The 20065-nt window shown below is 58.6% G+C and overlaps 1 protein-coding gene and 1 long non-coding RNA gene across 2 annotated transcripts; both read right to left on the bottom strand.

The window, feature by feature from the left end:
* Positions 1-5827: 5827 nt before the first annotated feature.
* Positions 5828-6763, bottom strand: LOC137307527 (uncharacterized). Its single transcript, XR_010959135.1, has 2 exons — positions 6710-6763; positions 5828-6094 (listed from the first exon to the last, which is right to left on the bottom strand). It is a non-coding gene; the product is annotated as an uncharacterized lncRNA (long non-coding RNA).
* A 9932-nt stretch (positions 6764-16695) lies between these two features.
* LOC137307523 (probable N-acetyltransferase 14) lies at positions 16696-17370 on the bottom strand. Its single transcript, XM_067976850.1, has one exon. The coding sequence runs from the start codon at positions 17329-17331 to the stop codon at positions 16795-16797; it is 537 nt and encodes a 178-aa protein (XP_067832951.1). The 5' UTR covers positions 17332-17370; the 3' UTR covers positions 16696-16794.
* Positions 17371-20065: the final 2695 nt, after the last annotated feature.

The following is a 20065-nucleotide window of genomic DNA, read 5'->3' as shown; positions in this document are numbered from 1 at the left end:
CCTGAGTGTCCGCCCCTATTGGTCGTCTCCCTGAGTGTCCGCTCCTATTGGTCGTCTCCCTGAGTGTCCGCCCCTATTGGTCGTCTCCCTGAGTGTCCGCTCCTATTGGTCGTCTCCCTGAGTGTCCGCTCCTATTGGTCGTCTCCCTGAGTGTCCGCCCCTATTGGTCGTCTCCCTGAGTGTCCGCTCCTATTGGTCGTCTCCCTGAGTGTCCGCCCCTATTGGTCGTCTCCCTGAGTGTCCGCTCCTATTGGTCGTCTCCCTGAGTGTCCGCTCCTATTGGTCGTCTCCCTGAGTGTCCGCTCCTATTGGTCGTCTCCCTGAGTGTCCGCTCCTATTGGTCGTCTCCCTGAGTGTCCGCTCCTATTGGTCGGCTCCCTGAGTGTCCGCTCCTATTGGTCGTCTCCCTGAGTGTCCGCTCCTATTGGTCGTCTCCCTGAGTGTCCGCTCCTATTGGTCGGCTCCCTGAGTGTCCGCTCCTATTGGTCGTCTCCCTGTGTGTCCGCCCCTATTGGTCGTCTCCCTGTGTGTCCGCCCCTATTGGTCGTCTCCCTGAGTGTCCGCTCCTATTGGTCGTCTCCCTGTGTGTCCGTCCCTATTGGTCGTCTCCCTGTGTGTCCGCCCCTATTGGTCGTCTCCCTGTGTGTCCGCTCCTATTGGTCGTCTCCCTGAGTGTCCGCTCCTATTGGTCGTCTCCCTGTGTGTCCGCTCCTATTGGTCGTCTCCCTGAGTGTCCGCCCCTATTGGTCGTCTCCCTGTGTGTCCGCCCCTATTGGTCGTCTCCCTGAGTGTCCGCCCCTATTGGTCGTCTCCCTGTGTGTCCGCTCCTATTGGTCGTCTCCCTGAGTGTCCGCCCCTATTGGTCGTCTCCCTGAGTGTCCGCTCCTATTGGTCGTCTCCGAGTGTCCGCTCCTATTGGTCGTCTCCCTGAGTGTCCGCCCCTATTGGTCGTCTCCCTGAGTGTCCGCCCCTATTGGTCGCCTCCCTGTATATCCGTTCCTATTGGTCGGCTCCCTGAGTGTCCACCCCTATTGGTCGTCTCCCTGAGTGTCCGCTCCTATTGGTCGTCTCCGAGTGTCCGCTCCTATTGGTCGTCTCCCTGAGTGTCCGCCCCTATTGGTCGTCTCCCTGAGTGTCCGCCCCTATTGGTCGTCTCCCTGAGTGTCCGCCCCTATTGGTCGTCTCCCTGAGTGTCCGCCCCTATTGGTCGTCTCCCTGAGTGTCCGCTCCTATTGGTCGTCTCCCTGAGTGTCCGCTCCTATTGGTCGGCTCCCTGAGTGTCCGCTCCTATTGGTCGTCTCCCTGAGTGTCCGCTCCTATTGGTCGTCTCCCTGAGTGTCCGCTCCTATTGGTCGTCTCCCTGAGTGTCCGCTCCTATTGGTCGGCTCCCTGAGTGTCCGCTCCTATTGGTCGTCTCCCTGTGTGTCCGCCCCTATTGGTCGTCTCCCTGTGTGTCCGCCCCTATTGGTCGTCTCCCTGAGTGTCCGCTCCTATTGGTCGTCTCCCTGTGTGTCCGTCCCTATTGGTCGTCTCCCTGTGTGTCCGCCCCTATTGGTCGTCTCCCTGTGTGTCCGCTCCTATTGGTCGTCTCCCTGAGTGTCCGCTCCTATTGGTCGTCTCCCTGTGTGTCCGCTCCTATTGGTCGTCTCCCTGAGTGTCCGCCCCTATTGGTCGTCTCCCTGTGTGTCCGCCCCTATTGGTCGTCTCCCTGAGTGTCCGCCCCTATTGGTCGTCTCCCTGTGTGTCCGCTCCTATTGGTCGTCTCCCTGAGTGTCCGCCCCTATTGGTCGTCTCCCTGAGTGTCCACCCCTATTGGTCGTCTCCCTGAGTGTCCGCTCCTATTGGTCGTCTCCGAGTGTCCGCTCCTATTGGTCGTCTCCCTGAGTGTCCGCCCCTATTGGTCGTCTCCCTGAGTGTCCGCCCCTATTGGTCGTCTCCCTGAGTGTCCGCCCCTATTGGTCGTCTCCCTGAGTGTCCGCCCCTATTGGTCGCCTCCCTGTATATCCGTTCCTATTGGTCGTCTCCCTGTGTGTCCGCCCCTATTGGTCGTCTCCCTGAGTGTCCGCCCCTATTGGTCGTCTCCCTGTGTGTCCGCTCCTATTGGTCGTCTCCCTGAGTGTCCGCCCCTATTGGTCAGCTCCCTGAGTGTCCGCTCCTATTGGTCGTCTCCCTGAGTGTCCGCTCCTATTGGTTGGCTCCCTGAGTGTCCGCTCCTATTGGTCGTCTCCCTGAGTGTCCGTCCCTATTGGTCGTCTCCCTGAGTGTCCGCCCCTATTGGTCGCCTCCCTGTATATCCGTTCCTATTGGTCGGCTCCCTGAGTGTCCGCCCCTATTGGTCGTCTCCCTGTGCGTCCGCCCCTATTGGTCGCCTCCCTCTCTGCCCACCCTCCTCCCATGGGTGGGGCCTTGCCGGGCTCTGGCTCTTCCAAGCCCTGACCCCCGTCCAAAGCATAAATAGAGCCCACAATGGCCACGTCCCCTCATCCAGTTGCCTCCCCTTCCCCGCTCCTGAGGGAGCTGATCCTTTGCTGGCTCCGTGGGTCCCGCAGATCCGAAGGAGTGACCAGCCAACAACTGGACGACAGCCCCGAGCGTGCACGCCAATGGCGCACGAAAAGAGCCACGCAACCCTCGGAGATCTCTGCGTACCTCCGAGTACAATTCCGAAATTTGCCGAGGACAGCAAGTCGGACGGGGTCGAGGGGGACAGCGACAAAATACAGGAAGACATTAACAAACTCGCAGGCCGGGCGTGCAATTGGCAAATGAATCTCAATACAGATAAGTGTGAGGTGGTACATTTTGGTGGGAGGCCAAATACCTGATGGAGGTCTTTAAGATGATGAAAGTGTTTCATGGGGTGGACGTAGAGAGGATGTTTCTGCTTGCGGGGAAGATCAGAACTCGGGGGCCATAAATGTAAGACGGTCACTCATGAATCCAATCGGGAATTCAGGAGAAACTTCTTTCCCCAGAGAGTGGTGAGAATGTGGAACTCGCTCCCACAAGGAGTAGTTGAGGTGAATAGTGTAGATGGATTTACGGGGAAGCTGGATAAACACATGAGGGAGAAAGGAATAGAAGGATGTGGGGATAGGGTGAGATGGGAGTTGGGAGGGAGGAGCCTCGTGTGGAGCATAAACACCGGGATAGACCTGTTGGGATGAATGGCCTGTTTCTGTGCTGTACGTTCAATGCAATTCTGGCCTCTTGCTCATCCCCGATTCCCATCGCCCCACCATTGGCGGCCGCGCCTACAGCCATCCAGGTCCCAACCTCTGGGATTCCCTCCCTAAACCCCTCCCCGTCTCTCTCCTCCTTTAAGACGCTCCTTAAAACCTCCCTCTTTGACCGAGCTTTTGGTCACCTGTCCCTAATATCTCCTCACGTGGCTCGGCGTCGAATTTTGTCTGAGAAGCGTCTTGGGAAAGTTTTACTGTGTTGAAGGTGCTGTGTTGTTGGTTGTGGAGAGAAGAGGGGATTGGGGGGGGGGGTGGGGAATTGGGTTTTGAGGAGCAATTATGTAAATCGGGCCTGTTCTCAGTGGATAATGAGAACGTTGAGTGGACACGGCCTGTACTCGAAGGGGGGACGAAATTCAAACAATATTTCAGCGAGCGAGTGGTCAATCTATGGAATAGGCTCCCACGGGAGATGGTGGAAGCAGTTGGTGTTGGTTCATCCAGAGGCGAATTAGTTAGAATTCTTTCAGAGAATAACACTTTGGGGACAGCATCTGAGTGATTTGAGACATGGCATGTGGTGAGGATAACAGGCTCGGGAGGAATAAGTGACTTTGGACATTTGGTTCCCAAAGCCCTCCACCAATGGGGGTTTTCCCCTCGTGTCTGGGTCCGTTGGAGGCTCGTTGATAGAGACTGCTTTCTGCGATCAATCAACTTCGCCGATGACACAAAGATTGGTGGCATTGTAAGCAGTGCAGATGAAAACATAAAATTACAAAGGGACATTGATAGATTAGGTGAATGGGCAAAACTGTGGCAGATGGAATTCAATGTAGACAAATGTGAGGTCATCCACTTTGGATCAAAAAAGGATAGAACAGGGTACTTTCTAAATGGTAAAAAGTTAAAAACAGTGGATGTCCAAAGGGACTTAGGGGTTCAGGTACATAGATCATTGAAGTGTCATGAACAGGAGCAGAAAATGATCAATAAGGCTCATGGAACGCTGGCCTTTATATCTGGAGGACTGGAGTACAAGGGGGCAGAAGTTATGCCGCAGCTATACAAAACCCTGGTTAGACCGCACCTGGAGTACTGTGAGCAGTTCTGGACACCGCACCTTCGGAAGGACATATTGGCCTTGGAGGGAGTGCAGCGTAGGTTTACTGGAATGATACCCGGACTTCAAGGGTTAAGTTACGAGGAGAGATTACACAAATTGGGGTTGTATTTTCTAGAGTTTCGAAGGTTAAGGGGTGATCTGATCGAAGTTTATGAGATATTAAGGGGAACGGATAAGGCGGATAGAGAGAAACTATTTCCGCTGGTTGGGGATTCTAGGAGTCGGGGGCACAGTCTAAAAATTAGAGCCAGACCTTTCAGGAGCGAGATTAGAAAACATTTCTACACACAAAGGGAGGTAGAAGTTTGGAACTCTCTTCCGCAAACGGCAATTGATACTAGCTCAATTGCTAAATTTAAATGTGAGATCGATAGCTTTTTGGCAACCAAAGGTATTAAGGGATATGAGCCAAAGGCAGGGATATGGAGTTAGATCACAGATCAGCCATGATCTTATCAAATGGCGGAGCAGGCACGAGGGGCTGAATGGCCTCCTCCTGTTCCAACGTTCCTAACTCCATTGACGTTCCCCATGAGTCTACCAGGATGATACAAGGCCGAACGGGATGGACCTCTGTTTTCTTGTCCAGCAGGTCCGACGTTACTGGGCTAGCAATCCAGAGACCTGGACTAATGATCCAGAGAGCGTGAATTCAAATCCCACCAGGGCAGCTGGAGAACTCGAGTTCAGTTTAAGAAGAAAATCGGGACATATTAACAAAAACAAAGCCACTGTCCGTCAGAGCGACCGTGAAGCTGTCAGGTTGTCGTAAAGACCGAACGTGTTCACTAATTTGTCTTTCGGGAAGGAAACCTGCTGTCTGGGCAGTCTGGGCCGATACGTGACACCAGCCACCCCCCGCACCGACGTGGCCAACTCTTGACAGCTTGGCTCTGTCGGTGTCACTCTCTCCCCGCCGAGTCAGAAGGTTCACGAGCCCGTAATCGAGGCCGACTCGCTCAGTGCCGTACCGAGGGAGTGCTGCACTGTCGGAGGTGCCGCCTTTCAGGCCCTGTTTGCCCTCGTGAGCGATCCAGAGGGCACGGCCTGCACTCGAAAGGGGGCTAAATTCATAATCTGCGGAAGACCGCGACTGGATGAAGAACAGGGGCGTTCTCCTCGATGTCTCGGGGCCAAAATTCCTCCATCAACCGGAAGAGCAGATCACGGTCAATTATTTATTTGTGGGATCTTGCTGTGTGAAAATCGGATGCTGCATTGGCCTAATTTACACACATTCACTGGCGGTGAAGCGCGCTGGGGCAGGCGGAATGACCCGGGTTCAAATCTATCCCGAGAGAGAGGGGCTGAAGGGCCCCTCGCTCTCTGATGGGGGACTGGGTTGGGGGCGGCGGGTCAGACGCCGACCTCTCACCCCTCTGCGACCTGGGGAACAATGTGCAAATGGCTGCACTCCAGCGAAATAGGACGCAGTGTTTGCCAGTGAAAAAATGCAGTGCTTGCTAACAGTGCAGCGGCACGCAAATGCACGACCGCGTGAAATAAACGAAACGGCCACTTTGTCGTCTGATTGAATCTTGCAGTTTAAATTCGCGATCGGTGCAAATCTGCAATCCCGCCCGCAGCAGGTCGTCGAGCAGCGTGAAGTTCGGGGGCCCTCACGGCCCGGTTACGGAGCGGGGTCTGCCGTAGGTGGGGGTCTCGGGGTGAGCGGAGCCAGTCGTTCCCGTTTGAAGCTCTTCCGTGGGAGTTGGCTCACACTTGCCGAGATCGTCTGGTACGACAGTGCAATTCTTGTGCCTCGAATCGGGTAATGCTGCAGTACCTGGTTTGAGGAGGGGGGGGGGGGTTTAACACTGCAGTACCTGGTTTGAGGAGGGGGGGGGGGGGTTTAACACTGCAGTACCTGGTTTGAGGAGGGGGGGGGGGGGGTTTAACACTGCAGTACCTGGTTTGAGGGGGGGAGGGGGGGGGGGGGGGGTTTAACACTGCAGTACCTGGTTTGAGGAGGGAGGGGGGGGGGGGGGTTTAACACTGCAGTACCTGGTTTGAGGAGGGGGGGGGGTTTAACACTGCAGTACCTGGTTTGAGGAGGGGGGGGGGGTTTAACACTGCAGTACCTGGTTTGAGGAGGGGGGGGGGGGGTTTAACACTGCAGTACCTGGTTTGAGGAGGGGGGGGGGGTTTAACACTGCAGTACCTGGTTTGAGGAGGGGGGGGGGGGTTTAACACTGCAGTACCTGGTTTGAGGAGGGAGGGGGGTTTAACACTGCAGTACCTGGTTTGAGGAGGGGGGGGGGGGGGTTTAACACTGCAGTACCTGGTTTGAGGAGGGGGGGGGGGGGTTTAACACTGCAGTACCTGGTTTGAGGAGGGGGGGGGGGTTTAACACTGCAGTACCTGGTTTGAGGAGGGGGGGGGGGGTTTAACACTGCAGTACCTGGTTTGAGGAGGAGGGGGGGGGGTTTAACACTGCAGTACCTGGTTTGAGGAGGGGGGGGGGGTTTAACACTGCAGTACCTGGTTTGAGGAGGGGAGGGGGGGGGGGTTTAACACTGCAGTACCTGGTTTGAGGAGGGGGGGGGGGGGTTTAACACTGCAGTACCTGGTTTGAGGAGGGGGGGGGGGGTTTAACACTGCAGTACCTGGTTTGAGGAGGGGGGGGGGGTGGTTTAACACTGCAGTACCTGGTTTGAGGAGGGGAGGGGGGGGGTTTAACACTGCAGTACCTGGTTTGAGGAGGGGGGGGGGGGTTTAACACTGCAGTACCTGGTTTGAGGAGGGGGGGGGGGTTTAACACTGCAGTACCTGGTTTGAGGAGGGGGGGGGGGTTTAACACTGCAGTACCTGGTTTGAGGAGGGGGGGGGGGGTTTAACACTGCAGTACCTGGTTTGAGGAGGGGGGGGGGGGTTTAACACTGCAGTACCTGGTTTGAGGAGGGGGGGGGGGGTTTAACACTGCAGTACCTGGTTTGAGGAGGGGGGGGGGGGGGTTTAACACTGCAGTACCTGGTTTGAGGAGGGAGGGGGGGGTTTAACACTGCAGTACCTGGTTTGAGGAGGGAGGGGGGGGGGGGTTTAACACTGCAGTACCTGGTTTGAGGAGGGGGGGGGGGGGTTTAACACTGCAGTACCTGGTTTGAGGAGGAGGGGGGGGGGGGGTTTAACACTGCAGTACCTGGTTTGAGGAGGGAGGGGGGGGGGGTTTAACACTGCAGTACCTGGTTTGAGGAGGGAGGGGGGGGTTTAACACTGCAGTACCTGGTTTGAGGAGGGGGGGGGGGGGTTTAACACTGCAGTACCTGGTTTGAGGAGGGGGGGGGGGGTTTAACACTGCAGTACCTGGTTTGAGGAGGGGGGGGGGGGTTTAACACTGCAGTACCTGGTTTGAGGAGGGAGGGGGGGGTTTAACACTGCAGTACCTGGTTTGAGGAGGGAGGGGGGGGGGGGTTTAACACTGCAGTACCTGGTTTGAGGAGGGGGGGGGGGGGTTTAACACTGCAGTACCTGGTTTGAGGAGGGAGGGGGGGGGGGTTTAACACTGCAGTACCTGGTTTGAGGAGGGGGGGGGGGGTTTAACACTGCAGTACCTGGTTTGAGGAGGGAGGGGGGGGGGGTTTAACACTGCAGTACCTGGTTTGAGGAGGGGGGGGGGGTTTAACACTGCAGTACCTGGTTTGAGGAGGGGGGGGGGGGGGTTTAACACTGCAGTACCTGGTTTGAGGAGGGGGGGGGGGGGGGGTTTAACACTGCAGTACCTGGTTTGAGGAGGGGGGGGGGTTTAACACTGCAGTACCTGGTTTGAGGAGGGGGGGGGGGTTTAACACTGCAGTACCTGGTTTGAGGAGGGGGGGGGGGGTTTAACACTGCAGTACCTGGTTTGAGGAGGGAGGGGGGGGGGGTTTAACACTGCAGTACCTGGTTTGAGGAGGGGGGGGGGTTTAACACTGCAGTACCTGGTTTGAGGAGGGGGGGGGGGGTTTAACACTGCAGTACCTGGTTTGAGGAGGGGGGGGGGGGTTTAACACTGCAGTACCTGGTTTGAGGAGGGGGGGGGGGGTTTAACACTGCAGTACCTGGTTTGAGGAGGGGGGGGGGGGTTTAACACTGCAGTACCTGGTTTGAGGAGGGGGGGGGGGTTTAACACTGCAGTACCTGGTTTGAGGAGGGAGGAGGGGGGGGGTTTAACACTGCAGTACCTGGTTTGAGGAGGGGGGGGGGGGGTTTAACACTGCAGTACCTGGTTTGAGGAGGGAGGGGGGGGGGGGTTTAACACTGCAGTACCTGGTTTGAGGAGGGGGGGGGGGTTTAACACTGCAGTACCTGGTTTGAGGAGGGGGGGGGGGTTTAACACTGCAGTACCTGGTTTGAGGAGGGAGGGGGGGGGGTTTAACACTGCAGTACCTGGTTTGAGGAGGGGGGGGGGTTTAACACTGCAGTACCTGGTTTGAGGAGGGGGGGGGGGGGTTTAACACTGCAGTACCTGGTTTGAGGAGGGGGGGGGGGGTTTAACACTGCAGTACCTGGTTTGAGGAGGGGGGGGGGGTTTAACACTGCAGTACCTGGTTTGAGGAGGGGGGGGGGGTTTAACACTGCAGTACCTGGTTTGAGGAGGAGGGGGGGGGGGTTTAACACTGCAGTACCTGGTTTGAGGAGGGGGGGGGGGTTTAACACTGCAGTACCTGGTTTGAGGAGGGGGGGGGGGGGGGGTTTAACACTGCAGTACCTGGTTTGAGGAGGGGGGGGGGGGGGGTTTAACACTGCAGTACCTGGTTTGAGGAGGGGGGGGGGGTTTAACACTGCAGTACCTGGTTTGAGGAGGGGGGGGGGGTTTAACACTGCAGTACCTGGTTTGAGGAGGGGGGGGGGGGTTTAACACTGCAGTACCTGGTTTGAGGAGGGGAGGGGGGGTTTAACACTGCAGTACCTGGTTTGAGGAGGGGGGGGGGGGGTTTAACACTGCAGTACCTGGTTTGAGGAGGGGGGGGGGGGGTTTAACACTGCAGTACCTGGTTTGAGGAGGGGGGGGGGGGTTTAACACTGCAGTACCTGGTTTGAGGAGGGGGGGGGGGGGTTTAACACTGCAGTACCTGGTTTGAGGAGGGGGGGGGGGGGTTTAACACTGCAGTACCTGGTTTGAGGAGGGGGGGGGGGTTTAACACTGCAGTACCTGGTTTGAGGAGGGGGGGGGGGGTTTAACACTGCAGTACCTGGTTTGAGGAGGGGGGGGGGGGGGTTTAACACTGCAGTACCTGGTTTGAGGAGGGGGGGGGGGGGGTTTAACACTGCAGTACCTGGTTTGAGGAGGGGGGGGGGGGGGTTTAACACTGCAGTACCTGGTTTGAGGAGGGGGGGGGGGTTTAACACTGCAGTACCTGGTTTGAGGAGGAGGGGGGGGGTTTAACACTGCAGTACCTGGTTTGAGGAGGGAGGGGGGGGGGGGTTTAACACTGCAGTACCTGGTTTGAGGAGGGGGGGGGGGGTTTAACACTGCAGTACCTGGTTTGAGGAGGAGGGGGGGGGGTTTAACACTGCAGTACCTGGTTTGAGGAGGGGGGGGGGGGGTTTAACACTGCAGTACCTGGTTTGAGGAGGGGGGGGGGGGTTTAACACTGCAGTACCTGGTTTGAGGAGGGGGGGGGGGGGGTTTAACACTGCAGTACCTGGTTTGAGGAGGGGGGGGGGGGGTTTAACACTGCAGTACCTGGTTTGAGGAGGGGGGGGGGGGTTTAACACTGCAGTACCTGGTTTGAGGAGGGGGGGGGGGGGGTTTAACACTGCAGTACCTGGTTTGAGGAGGGGGGGGGGGTTTAACACTGCAGTACCTGGTTTGAGGAGGGGGGGGGGGGGGTTTAACACTGCAGTACCTGGTTTGAGGAGGGGGGGGGGGGGGGTTTAACACTGCAGTACCTGGTTTGAGGAGGGGGGGGGGGTTTAACACTGCAGTACCTGGTTTGAGGAGGGAGGGGGGGGGGTTTAACACTGCAGTACCTGGTTTGAGGAGGAGGGGGGGGGGGTTTAACACTGCAGTACCTGGTTTGAGGAGGGGGGGGGGGTTTAACACTGCAGTACCTGGTTTGAGGAGGAGGGGGGGGGGGTTTAACACTGCAGTACCTGGTTTGAGGAGGAGGGGGGGGGGGTTTAACACTGCAGTACCTGGTTTGAGGAGGGGGGGGGGGTTTAACACTGCAGTACCTGGTTTGAGGAGGGGGGGGGGGTTTAACACTGCAGTACCTGGTTTGAGGAGGGGGGGGGGGTTTAACACTGCAGTACCTGGTTTGAGGAGGGGGGGGGGGGGTTTAACACTGCAGTACCTGGTTTGAGGAGGGGGGGGGGTTTAACACTGCAGTACCTGGTTTGAGGAGGGGGGGGGGGGGTTTAACACTGCAGTACCTGGTTTGAGGAGGGGGGGGGGGTTTAACACTGCAGTACCTGGTTTGAGGAGGGGGGGGGGGGTTTAACACTGCAGTACCTGGTTTGAGGAGGGGGGGGGGGGTTTAACACTGCAGTACCTGGTTTGAGGAGGGGGGGGGGGGTTTAACACTGCAGTACCTGGTTGAGGGGGGGGGGGGTTTAACACTGCAGTACCTGGTTTGAGGAGGGGGGGGGGGGTTTAACACTGCAGTACCTGGTTTGAGGAGGGGGGGGGGGGTTTAACACTGCAGTACCTGGTTTGAGGAGGAGGGGGGGGGGGTTTAACACTGCAGTACCTGGTTTGAGGAGGGGGGGGGGGGTTTAACACTGCAGTACCTGGTTTGAGGAGGGGGGGGGGGTTTAACACTGCAGTACCTGGTTTGAGGAGGGGGGGGGGGGTTTAACACTGCAGTACCTGGTTTGAGGAGGGAGGGGGGGGGGGTTTAACACTGCAGTACCTGGTTTGAGGAGGGGGGGGGGGGTTTAACACTGCAGTACCTGGTTTGAGGAGGGGAGGGGGTTTAACACTGCAGTACCTGGTTTGAGGAGGGGGGGGGGGTTTAACACTGCAGTACCTGGTTTGAGGAGGGGGGGGGGGGGTTTAACACTGCAGTACCTGGTTTGAGGAGGGGGGGGGGGGGGTTTAACACTGCAGTACCTGGTTTGAGGGGGGGGGGGGGTTTAACACTGCAGTACCTGGTTTGAGGAGGGGGGGGGGGGTTTAACACTGCAGTACCTGGTTTGAGGGGGGGGGGGGGGTTTAACACTGCAGTACCTGGTTTGAGGAGGGGGGGGGGGGTTTAACACTGCAGTACCTGGTTTGAGGAGGGGGGGGGGGTTTAACACTGCAGTACCTGGTTTGAGGAGGGGGGGGGGGGGGGGTTTAACACTGCAGTACCTGGTTTGAGGAGGGGGGGGGGGGGTTTAACACTGCAGTACCTGGTTTGAGGAGGGGGGGGGGGGGTTTAACACTGCAGTACCTGGTTTGAGGAGGGGGGGGGGGGGTTTAACACTGCAGTACCTGGTTTGAGGAGGGAGGAGGGGGGGGGGTTTAACACTGCAGTACCTGGTTTGAGGAGGGGGGGGGGGGTTTAACACTGCAGTACCTGGTTTGAGGAGGGGGGGGGGGGGTTTAACACTGCAGTACCTGGTTTGAGGAGGGAGGAGGGGGGGGGGTTTAACACTGCAGTACCTGGTTTGAGGAGGGGGGGGGGGGTTTAACACTGCAGTACCTGGTTTGAGGAGGGGGGGGGGGGTTTAACACTGCAGTACCTGGTTTGAGGAGGGGGGGGGGGGGGGGTTTAACACTGCAGTACCTGGTTTGAGGAGGAGGGGGGGGGGTTTAACACTGCAGTACCTGGTTTGAGGAGGGGGGGGGGGGGTTTAACACTGCAGTACCTGGTTTGAGGAGGGGAGGGGGGGGGGTTTAACACTGCAGTACCTGGTTTGAGGAGGGGGGGGGGGGGGTTTAACACTGCAGTACCTGGTTTGAGGAGGGGGGGGGGTTTAACACTGCAGTACCTGGTTTGAGGAGGGGGGGGGGGTTTAACACTGCAGTACCTGGTTTGAGGAGGGGGGGGGGGTTTAACACTGCAGTACCTGGTTTGAGGAGGGGGGGGGGGTTTAACACTGCAGTACCTGGTTTGAGGAGGGGGGGGGGGGGTTTAACACTGCAGTACCTGGTTTGAGGAGGAGGGGGGGGGTTTAACACTGCAGTACCTGGTTTGAGGAGGGAGGGGGGGGGGGGTTTAACACTGCAGTACCTGGTTTGAGGAGGGGGGGGGGGGGGTTTAACACTGCAGTACCTGGTTTGAGGAGGGGGGGGGGGGGTTTAACACTGCAGTACCTGGTTTGAGGAGGGGGGGGGGGGGGGTTTAACACTGCAGTACCTGGTTTGAGGAGGGGGGGGGGGGTTTAACACTGCAGTACCTGGTTTGAGGAGGGGGGGGGGGGTTTAACACTGCAGTACCTGGTTTGAGGAGGGGGGGGGGGGGGTTTAACACTGCAGTACCTGGTTTGAGGAGGGGGGGGGGGGGGTTTAACACTGCAGTACCTGGTTTGAGGAGGGGGGGGGGGGGTTTAACACTGCAGTACCTGGTTTGAGGAGGGAGGGGGGGGGGTTTAACACTGCAGTACCTGGTTTGAGGAGGGGGGGGGGGGGGTTTAACACTGCAGTACCTGGTTTGAGGAGGGGGGGGGGGGTTTAACACTGCAGTACCTGGTTTGAGGAGGGAGGGGGGGGGGTTTAACACTGCAGTACCTGGTTTGAGGAGGGGGGGGGGGGGTTTAACACTGCAGTACCTGGTTTGAGGAGGAGGGGGGGGGTTTAACACTGCAGTACCTGGTTTGAGGAGGGGGGGGGGGGGTTTAACACTGCAGTACCTGGTTTGAGGAGGGGGGGGGGGGGGGTTAACACTGCAGTACCTGGTTTGAGGAGGGGGGGGGGGGGTTTAACACTGCAGTACCTGGTTTGAGGAGGGGGGGGGGGTTTAACACTGCAGTACCTGGTTTGAGGAGGGGGGGGGGGGTTTAACACTGCAGTACCTGGTTTGAGGAGGGGGGGGGGGGTTTAACACTGCAGTACCTGGTTTGAGGAGGGGGGGGGGGGTTTAACACTGCAGTACCTGGTTTGAGGAGGGGGGGGGGGGTTTAACACTGCAGTACCTGGTTTGAGGAGGGGAGGGGGGGGGGTTTAACACTGCAGTACCTGGTTTGAGGAGGGGGGGGGGGGGGGGTTTAACACTGCAGTACCTGGTTTGAGGAGGGGGGGGGGGGGGTTTAACACTGCAGTACCTGGTTTGAGGAGGGGGGGGGGGTTTAACACTGCAGTACCTGGTTTGAGGAGGGGGGGGGGGGGTTTAACACTGCAGTACCTGGTTTGAGGAGGGGGGGGGGGGGGTTTAACACTGCAGTACCTGGTTTGAGGAGGGGGGGGGGGTTTAACACTGCAGTACCTGGTTTGAGGAGGGGGGGGGGGGGTTTAACACTGCAGTACCTGGTTTGAGGAGGGGGGGGGGGGGTTTAACACTGCAGTACCTGGTTTGAGGAGGGGGGGGGGGGGGTTTAACACTGCAGTACCTGGTTTGAGGAGGGGGGGGGGGGTTTAACACTGCAGTACCTGGTTTGAGGAGGGAGGGGGGGGGGGTTTAACACTGCAGTACCTGGTTTGAGGAGGGGGGGGGGGGGGTTTAACACTGCAGTACCTGGTTTGAGGAGGGGGGGGGGGGTTTAACACTGCAGTACCTGGTTTGAGGAGGGAGGGGGGGGGGTTTAACACTGCAGTACCTGGTTTGAGGAGGGGGGGGGGGGGTTTAACACTGCAGTACCTGGTTTGAGGAGGGGGGGGGGGGGTTTAACACTGCAGTACCTGGTTTGAGGAGGGAGGGGGGGGGGGGGTTTAACACTGCAGTACCTGGTTTGAGGAGGGGGGGGGGGGTTTAACACTGCAGTACCTGGTTTGAGGAGGGGGGGGGGGGGGGTTTAACACTGCAGTACCTGGTTTGAGGAGGGGGGGGGGGGGTTTAACACTGCAGTACCTGGTTTGAGGAGGGGGAGGGGGGGTTTAACACTGCAGTACCTGGTTTGAGGAGGGGAGGGGGGGGGTTTAACACTGCAGTACCTGGTTTGAGGAGGGGGGGGGGGGGTTTAACACTGCAGTACCTGGTTTGAGGAGGGGAGGGGGGGGGTTTAACACTGCAGTACCTGGTTTGAGGAGGGGGAGGGGGGGGGGTTTAACACTGCAGTACCTGGTTTGAGGAGGAGGGGGGGGGGTTTAACACTGCAGTACCTGGTTTGAGGAGGGGAGGGGGGGGGTTTAACACTGCAGTACCTGGTTTGAGGAGGGGGGGGGGGGGGTTTAACACTGCAGTACCTGGTTTGAGGAGGGGGGGGGGGGGTTTAACACTGCAGTACCTGGTTTGAGGAGGGGGGGGGGGGGTTTAACACTGCAGTACCTGGTTTGAGGAGGGGGGGGGGGGGTTTAACACTGCAGTACCTGGTTTGAGGAGGAGGGGGGGGGGTTTAACACTGCAGTACCTGGTTTGAGGAGGGGGGGGGGGGTTTAACACTGCAGTACCTGGTTTGAGGAGGAGGGGGGGGGGTTTAACACTGCAGTACCTGGTTTGAGGAGGGGGGGGGGGTTTAACACTGCAGTACCTGGTTTGAGGAGGGGGGGGGGGGTTTAACACTGCAGTACCTGGTTTGAGGAGGGGGGGGGGGGTTTAACACTGCAGTACCTGGTTTGAGGAGGGAGGGGGGGGGTTTAACACTGCAGTACCTGGTTTGAGGAGGGGGAGGGGGGGGGTTTAACACTGCAGTACCTGGTTTGAGGAGGGGGGGGGGTTTAACACTGCAGTACCTGGTTTGAGGAGGGGGGGGGGGTTTAACACTGCAGTACCTGGTTTGAGGAGGAGGGGGGGGGGTTTAACACTGCAGTACCTGGTTTGAGGAGGAGGGGGGGGGTTTAACACTGCAGTACCTGGTTTGAGGAGGGGGGGGTCGGGGGTTTAACACTGCAGTACCTGGTTTGAGGAGGGGGGGGGGGGGTTTAACACTGCAGTACCTGGTTTGAGGAGGGGGGGGGGGGTTTAACACTGCAGTACCTGGTTTGAGGAGGGGGGGGGGGGTTTAACACTGCAGTACCTGGTTTGAGGAGGGGGGGGGGGGGTTTAACACTGCAGTACCTGGTTTGAGGAGGGGGGGGGGGGGGTTTAACACTGCAGTACCTGGTTTGAGGAGGGGGGGGGGGGTTTAACACTGCAGTACCTGGTTTGAGGAGGGGGGGGGGGGGTTTAACACTGCAGTACCTGGTTTGAGGAGGGGGGGGGGGTTTAACACTGCAGTACCTGGTTTGAGGAGGAGGGGGGGGGGGTTTAACACTGCAGTACCTGGTTTGAGGAGGGAGGGGGGGGGGGGGGTTTAACACTGCAGTACCTGGTTTGAGGAGGGGGGGGGGGGGGTTTAACACTGCAGTACCTGGTTTGAGGAGGGGGGGGGGGGTTTAACACTGCAGTACCTGGTTTGAGGAGGAGGGGGGGGGGGTTTAACACTGCAGTACCTGGTTTGAGGAGGGGGGGGGGGGTTTAACACTGCAGTACCTGGTTTGAGGAGGGGGGGGGGGGGTTTAACACTGCAGTACCTGGTTTGAGGAGGGGGGGGGGGGGGGGGTTTAACACTGCAGTACCTGGTTTGAGGAGGGGGAGGGGGGGGGGTTTAACACTGCAGTACCTGGTTTGAGGAGGGGGGGGGGGGTTTAACACTGCAGTACCTGGTTTGAGGAGGGGGGGGGGGGTTTAACACTGCAGTACCTGGTTTGAGGAGGGGGGGGGGGGGGTTTAACACTGCAGTACCTGGTTTGAGGAGGGGGGGGGGGGTTTAACACTGCAGTACCTGGTTTGAGGAGGGGGGGGGGGGTTTAACACTGCAGTACCTGGTTTGAGGAGGGGGGGGGGGTTTAACACTGCAGTACCTGGTTTGAGGAGGGAGGGGGGGGGGGGGGTTTAACACTGCAGTACCTGGTTTGAGGAGGGGGGGGGGGTTTAACACTGCAGTACCTGGTTTGAGGAGGGGGGGGGGGGTTTAACACTGCAGTACCTGGTTTGAGGAGGGAGGGGGGGGGGTTTAACACTGCAGTACCTGGTTTGAGGAGGGGGGGGGGGGTTTAACACTGCAGTACCTGGTTTGAGGAGGGGGGGGGGGGGTTTAACACTGCAGTACCTGGTTTGAGGAGGGGGGGGGGGGGGGTTTAACACTGCAGTACCTGGTTTGAGGAGGGGGGGGGGGTTTAACACTGCAGTACCTGGTTTGAGGAGGGGGGGGGGGTTTAACACTGCAGTACCTGGTTTGAGGAGGGGGGGGGGTTTAACACTGCAGTACCTGGTTTGAGGAGGGGGGGGGGGGGTTTAACACTGCAGTACCTGGTTTGAGGAGGGGGGGGGGGGGTTTAACACTGCAGTACCTGGTTTGAGGAGGGGAGGGGGGGGGGGTTTAACACTGCAGTACCTGGTTTGAGGAGGGGGGGGGGGGGGGGTTTAACACTGCAGTACCTGGTTTGAGGAGGGGGGGGGGGTTTAACACTGCAGTACCTGGTTTGAGGAGGAGGAGGGGGGGGGTTTAACACAAGTCCTTGCTGTACTCGAGGGCCAGGCTGTGGCAGAGCCGCCCGGCGCCCGCCCTGGGCCGGTACCCGTTCTTCTCGTAGAGCGCGATGGCCGCCCGGTTGACCGCGTCGACGCGCAGCACCACCCTCCCGTAGCCCTCGGCCCGGGCCCGCCCCTCGAAGAAGCCCAGCATGCAGGTGGCGACCCCCGACCTCCGGTACCAGCGGCTGACCGCCATCCGACGCAGCTCCACCGCCGGCGGCCCCCGGCCCCCGGCGCCGCCCGGCTCCGGGTCGAAGGCCACGCAGCCGCAGACGTCCTCCCCGTCGTGCACGGCCACCCACAGCCGGCGGCCCCCGGCCGCGTAGTAGGACCGCAGGCGCCCCAGGTCGTCGGCGCCCCGTCCCTCCCGCCGCAGGAGGAGGCGGAGCTTCAGCAGGGCGGCGGCGCAGACCACGGGCGCCAGCAGGGCCGCGGCGAAGGAGCTGAGGGCGAAGCGGAGGGCGCTGCTGACCACCGCCATCAGGAGGAGGGCCGTTGGCCGCGTCATGGCGTACAGGACCAGTCGGTTCTCCGTGTCCCTGGAGCCGTCCTGTCGGGGAAAGAGAGAATCGCTCAGCAGGATGGTACAAGTTCGGGCGCCAACCGGACACGAGACTGCGTGATAGGGAGCGGGAGGTACGGAAGGACGGTCAGTAGGGTGACCAATTTCAGGCGCCAACTGGACACGAGACCATGGGATAGGGAGCGGGAGATAGGGAAGGACGGTCAGTAGGGTGACCAATTTCGGGCGCCAACCAGGCACGAGACTGCGGGATAGGGAGCGGGAGATAGGGAAGGACGGTCAGTAGGGTGACCAATTTCGGGCGCCAACCAGGCACGAGACCACGGGATAGGGAGCGGGAGATAGGGAAGGACGGTCAGTAGGGTGACCAATTTCGGGCGCCAACTGGACACGAGACCATGGGATAGGGAGCGGGAGATAGGGAAGGACGGTCAGTAGGGTGACCAATTTCGGGCGCCAACTGGACACGAGACCATGGGATAGGGAGCGTGAGATAGGGAAGGACGGTCAGTAGGGTGACCAATTTCGGGCGCCAACCAGGCACGAGACTGCGGGATAGGGAGCGGGAGGTACGGAAGGACGGTCAGTAGGGTGACCAATTTCAGGCGCCAAAGGGTGACCAATTTCAGGCGCCAACTGGACACGAGACCATGGGATAGGGAGCGTGAGATAGGGAAGGACGGTCAGTAGGGTGACCAATTTCGGGCGCCAACCAGACACGAGACCATGGGATAGGGAGCGGGAGATAGGGAAGGACAGTCAGTAGGGTGACCAATTTCGGGCGCCAACCAGGCACAAGACTGCGGGATAGGGAGCGGGAGATAGGGAAGGACGGTCAGTAGGGTGACCAATTTCGGGCGCCAACTGGACACGAGACCATGGGATAGGGAGCGGGAGGTAGGGAAGGACGGTCAGTAGGGTGACCAATTTCGGGCGCCAACTGGACATGAGACCATGGGATAGGGAGCGGGAGGTACGGAAGGACGGTCAGTAGGGTGACCAATTTCGGGCGCCAACTGGACACGAGACCACGGGATAGGGAGCGGGAGATAGGGAAAGACGGTCAGTAGGGTGGCCAATTTCAGGCGCCAACCGGACACGAGACCATGGGATAGGGAGCGTGAGATAGGGAAAGACGGTCAGTAGGGTGGCCAATTTCAGGCGCCAACCGGACACGAGACCATGGGATAGGGAGCGTGAGATAGGGAAGGACGGTCAGTAGGGTGACCAATTTCGGGCGCCAACCAGACACGAGACCATGGGATAGGGAGCGGGAGATAGGGAAGGACGGTCAGTAGGGTGACCAATTTCGGGCGCCAACCAGGCACAAGACTGCGGGATAGGGAGCGGGAGATAGGGAAGGACGGTCAGTAGGGTGACCATTTTGGGCGCCAACTGGACACGAGACCATGGGATAGGGAGCGGGAGGTAGGGAAGGACGGTCAGTAGGGTGACCAATTTTGGGCGCCAACTGGACACGAGACCATGGGATAGGGAGCGGGAGGTAGGGAAGGACGGTCAGTAGGGTGGCCAATTTCGGGCGCCAACTGGACACGAGACCATGGGATAGGGAGCGGGAGGTACGGAAGGACCGTCAGTCGGGTGGCATCAACTACTGATTCACCAGAATGATCCCGGGGCTAAAAGGGTTAAATTACGAGGGCAGGTCGCACAGACTCGGTTTGCAGACCCCTCGAATATACAAGATTACGGGGGGATCCAATCGAGGGGTTTCAGATGAGTCAAGGATGTGATAGGGTAGACAGAGAGAAACTATTTCCTCTGGGGGGTGGGAGGGGGGGGGGGTGGGGGGAGTCCAGAACAAGGGGGCAGAACCTTAAAATTGGAGCTCGGCCCGTTCAGGGGTGATGTCAGGAAGCATTTCTTCACACAAAGGGGGAGTGGGAATCTGGAACTCTCTCCCCCCAAAAAAGCTGTTGAGGCTGGGGGTCAGTTGAAAAATTGGAAACTCAGTTCGAGAGATTTTTTGTTGGGTAAGGGCATGAAGGGACCAAGGCGGGTGGATAGATTTAGGATACAGGTCAGCCATGATCTAGTTGAATGGCAGAACAGGCTCGAGGGGCTGAATGGCCTCCTCCTGTTCCTATTTTCCTGACAAGATCCCACAAACAGCGATGAGGTAAATGACCAGATCATCGTTTTTTAAGTGATGTTGGTTGAGGGATAAATATTGGCCCCAGGACACCGGGGAGAACTCCCCCCTGCTCTTCCTCCAATTGTGGCCGTGGGATCTTTTACATCCACAGCTTACCAGAGCAGCGAAGGTTCACTGGATTGATTCCTGGGATGAGAGGGTTGTCCTATGAGGAGAGATTGAGTAGAATGGGCCGATACTCTCTGGAGTTTAGAAGAATGAGAGGTGATCTCATTGAAACAGATCAGATTCTGAGGGGGCTTCACAGGGTAGATGCTGAGAGGCTGTTTCCCCTGGCTGGAGAGTCTAGAACTAGGGGGCACAGTCTCAGGATAAGGGGTCGGCCATTTAGGACTGAGATGAGGAGGAATTTCTTCACTCAGAGGGTTGTGAATCTTTGGAATTCTCTACCCCAGAGGGCTGTGGATGCTCAGTCGTTGAGGATATTCAAGGCTGAGATGGATAGATTTTTGGACTCGAGGGGAATCAAGGGATGTGGAGATCGGGCGGGAAAGTGGAGTTGAGGTCGAAGATCAGCCATGGTCTGATTGAATGGCGGAGCAG

The sequence above is a fragment of the Heptranchias perlo genome, unplaced genomic scaffold (genome assembly GCF_035084215.1).
Source record: "Heptranchias perlo isolate sHepPer1 unplaced genomic scaffold, sHepPer1.hap1 HAP1_SCAFFOLD_1033, whole genome shotgun sequence".
In the NCBI taxonomy this organism is placed as follows: domain Eukaryota; kingdom Metazoa; phylum Chordata; class Chondrichthyes; order Hexanchiformes; family Hexanchidae; genus Heptranchias; species Heptranchias perlo.
The sequence above is the reverse complement of the archived record's forward strand: the minus strand, read 5'-3'. Positions and strand labels throughout refer to the sequence as shown.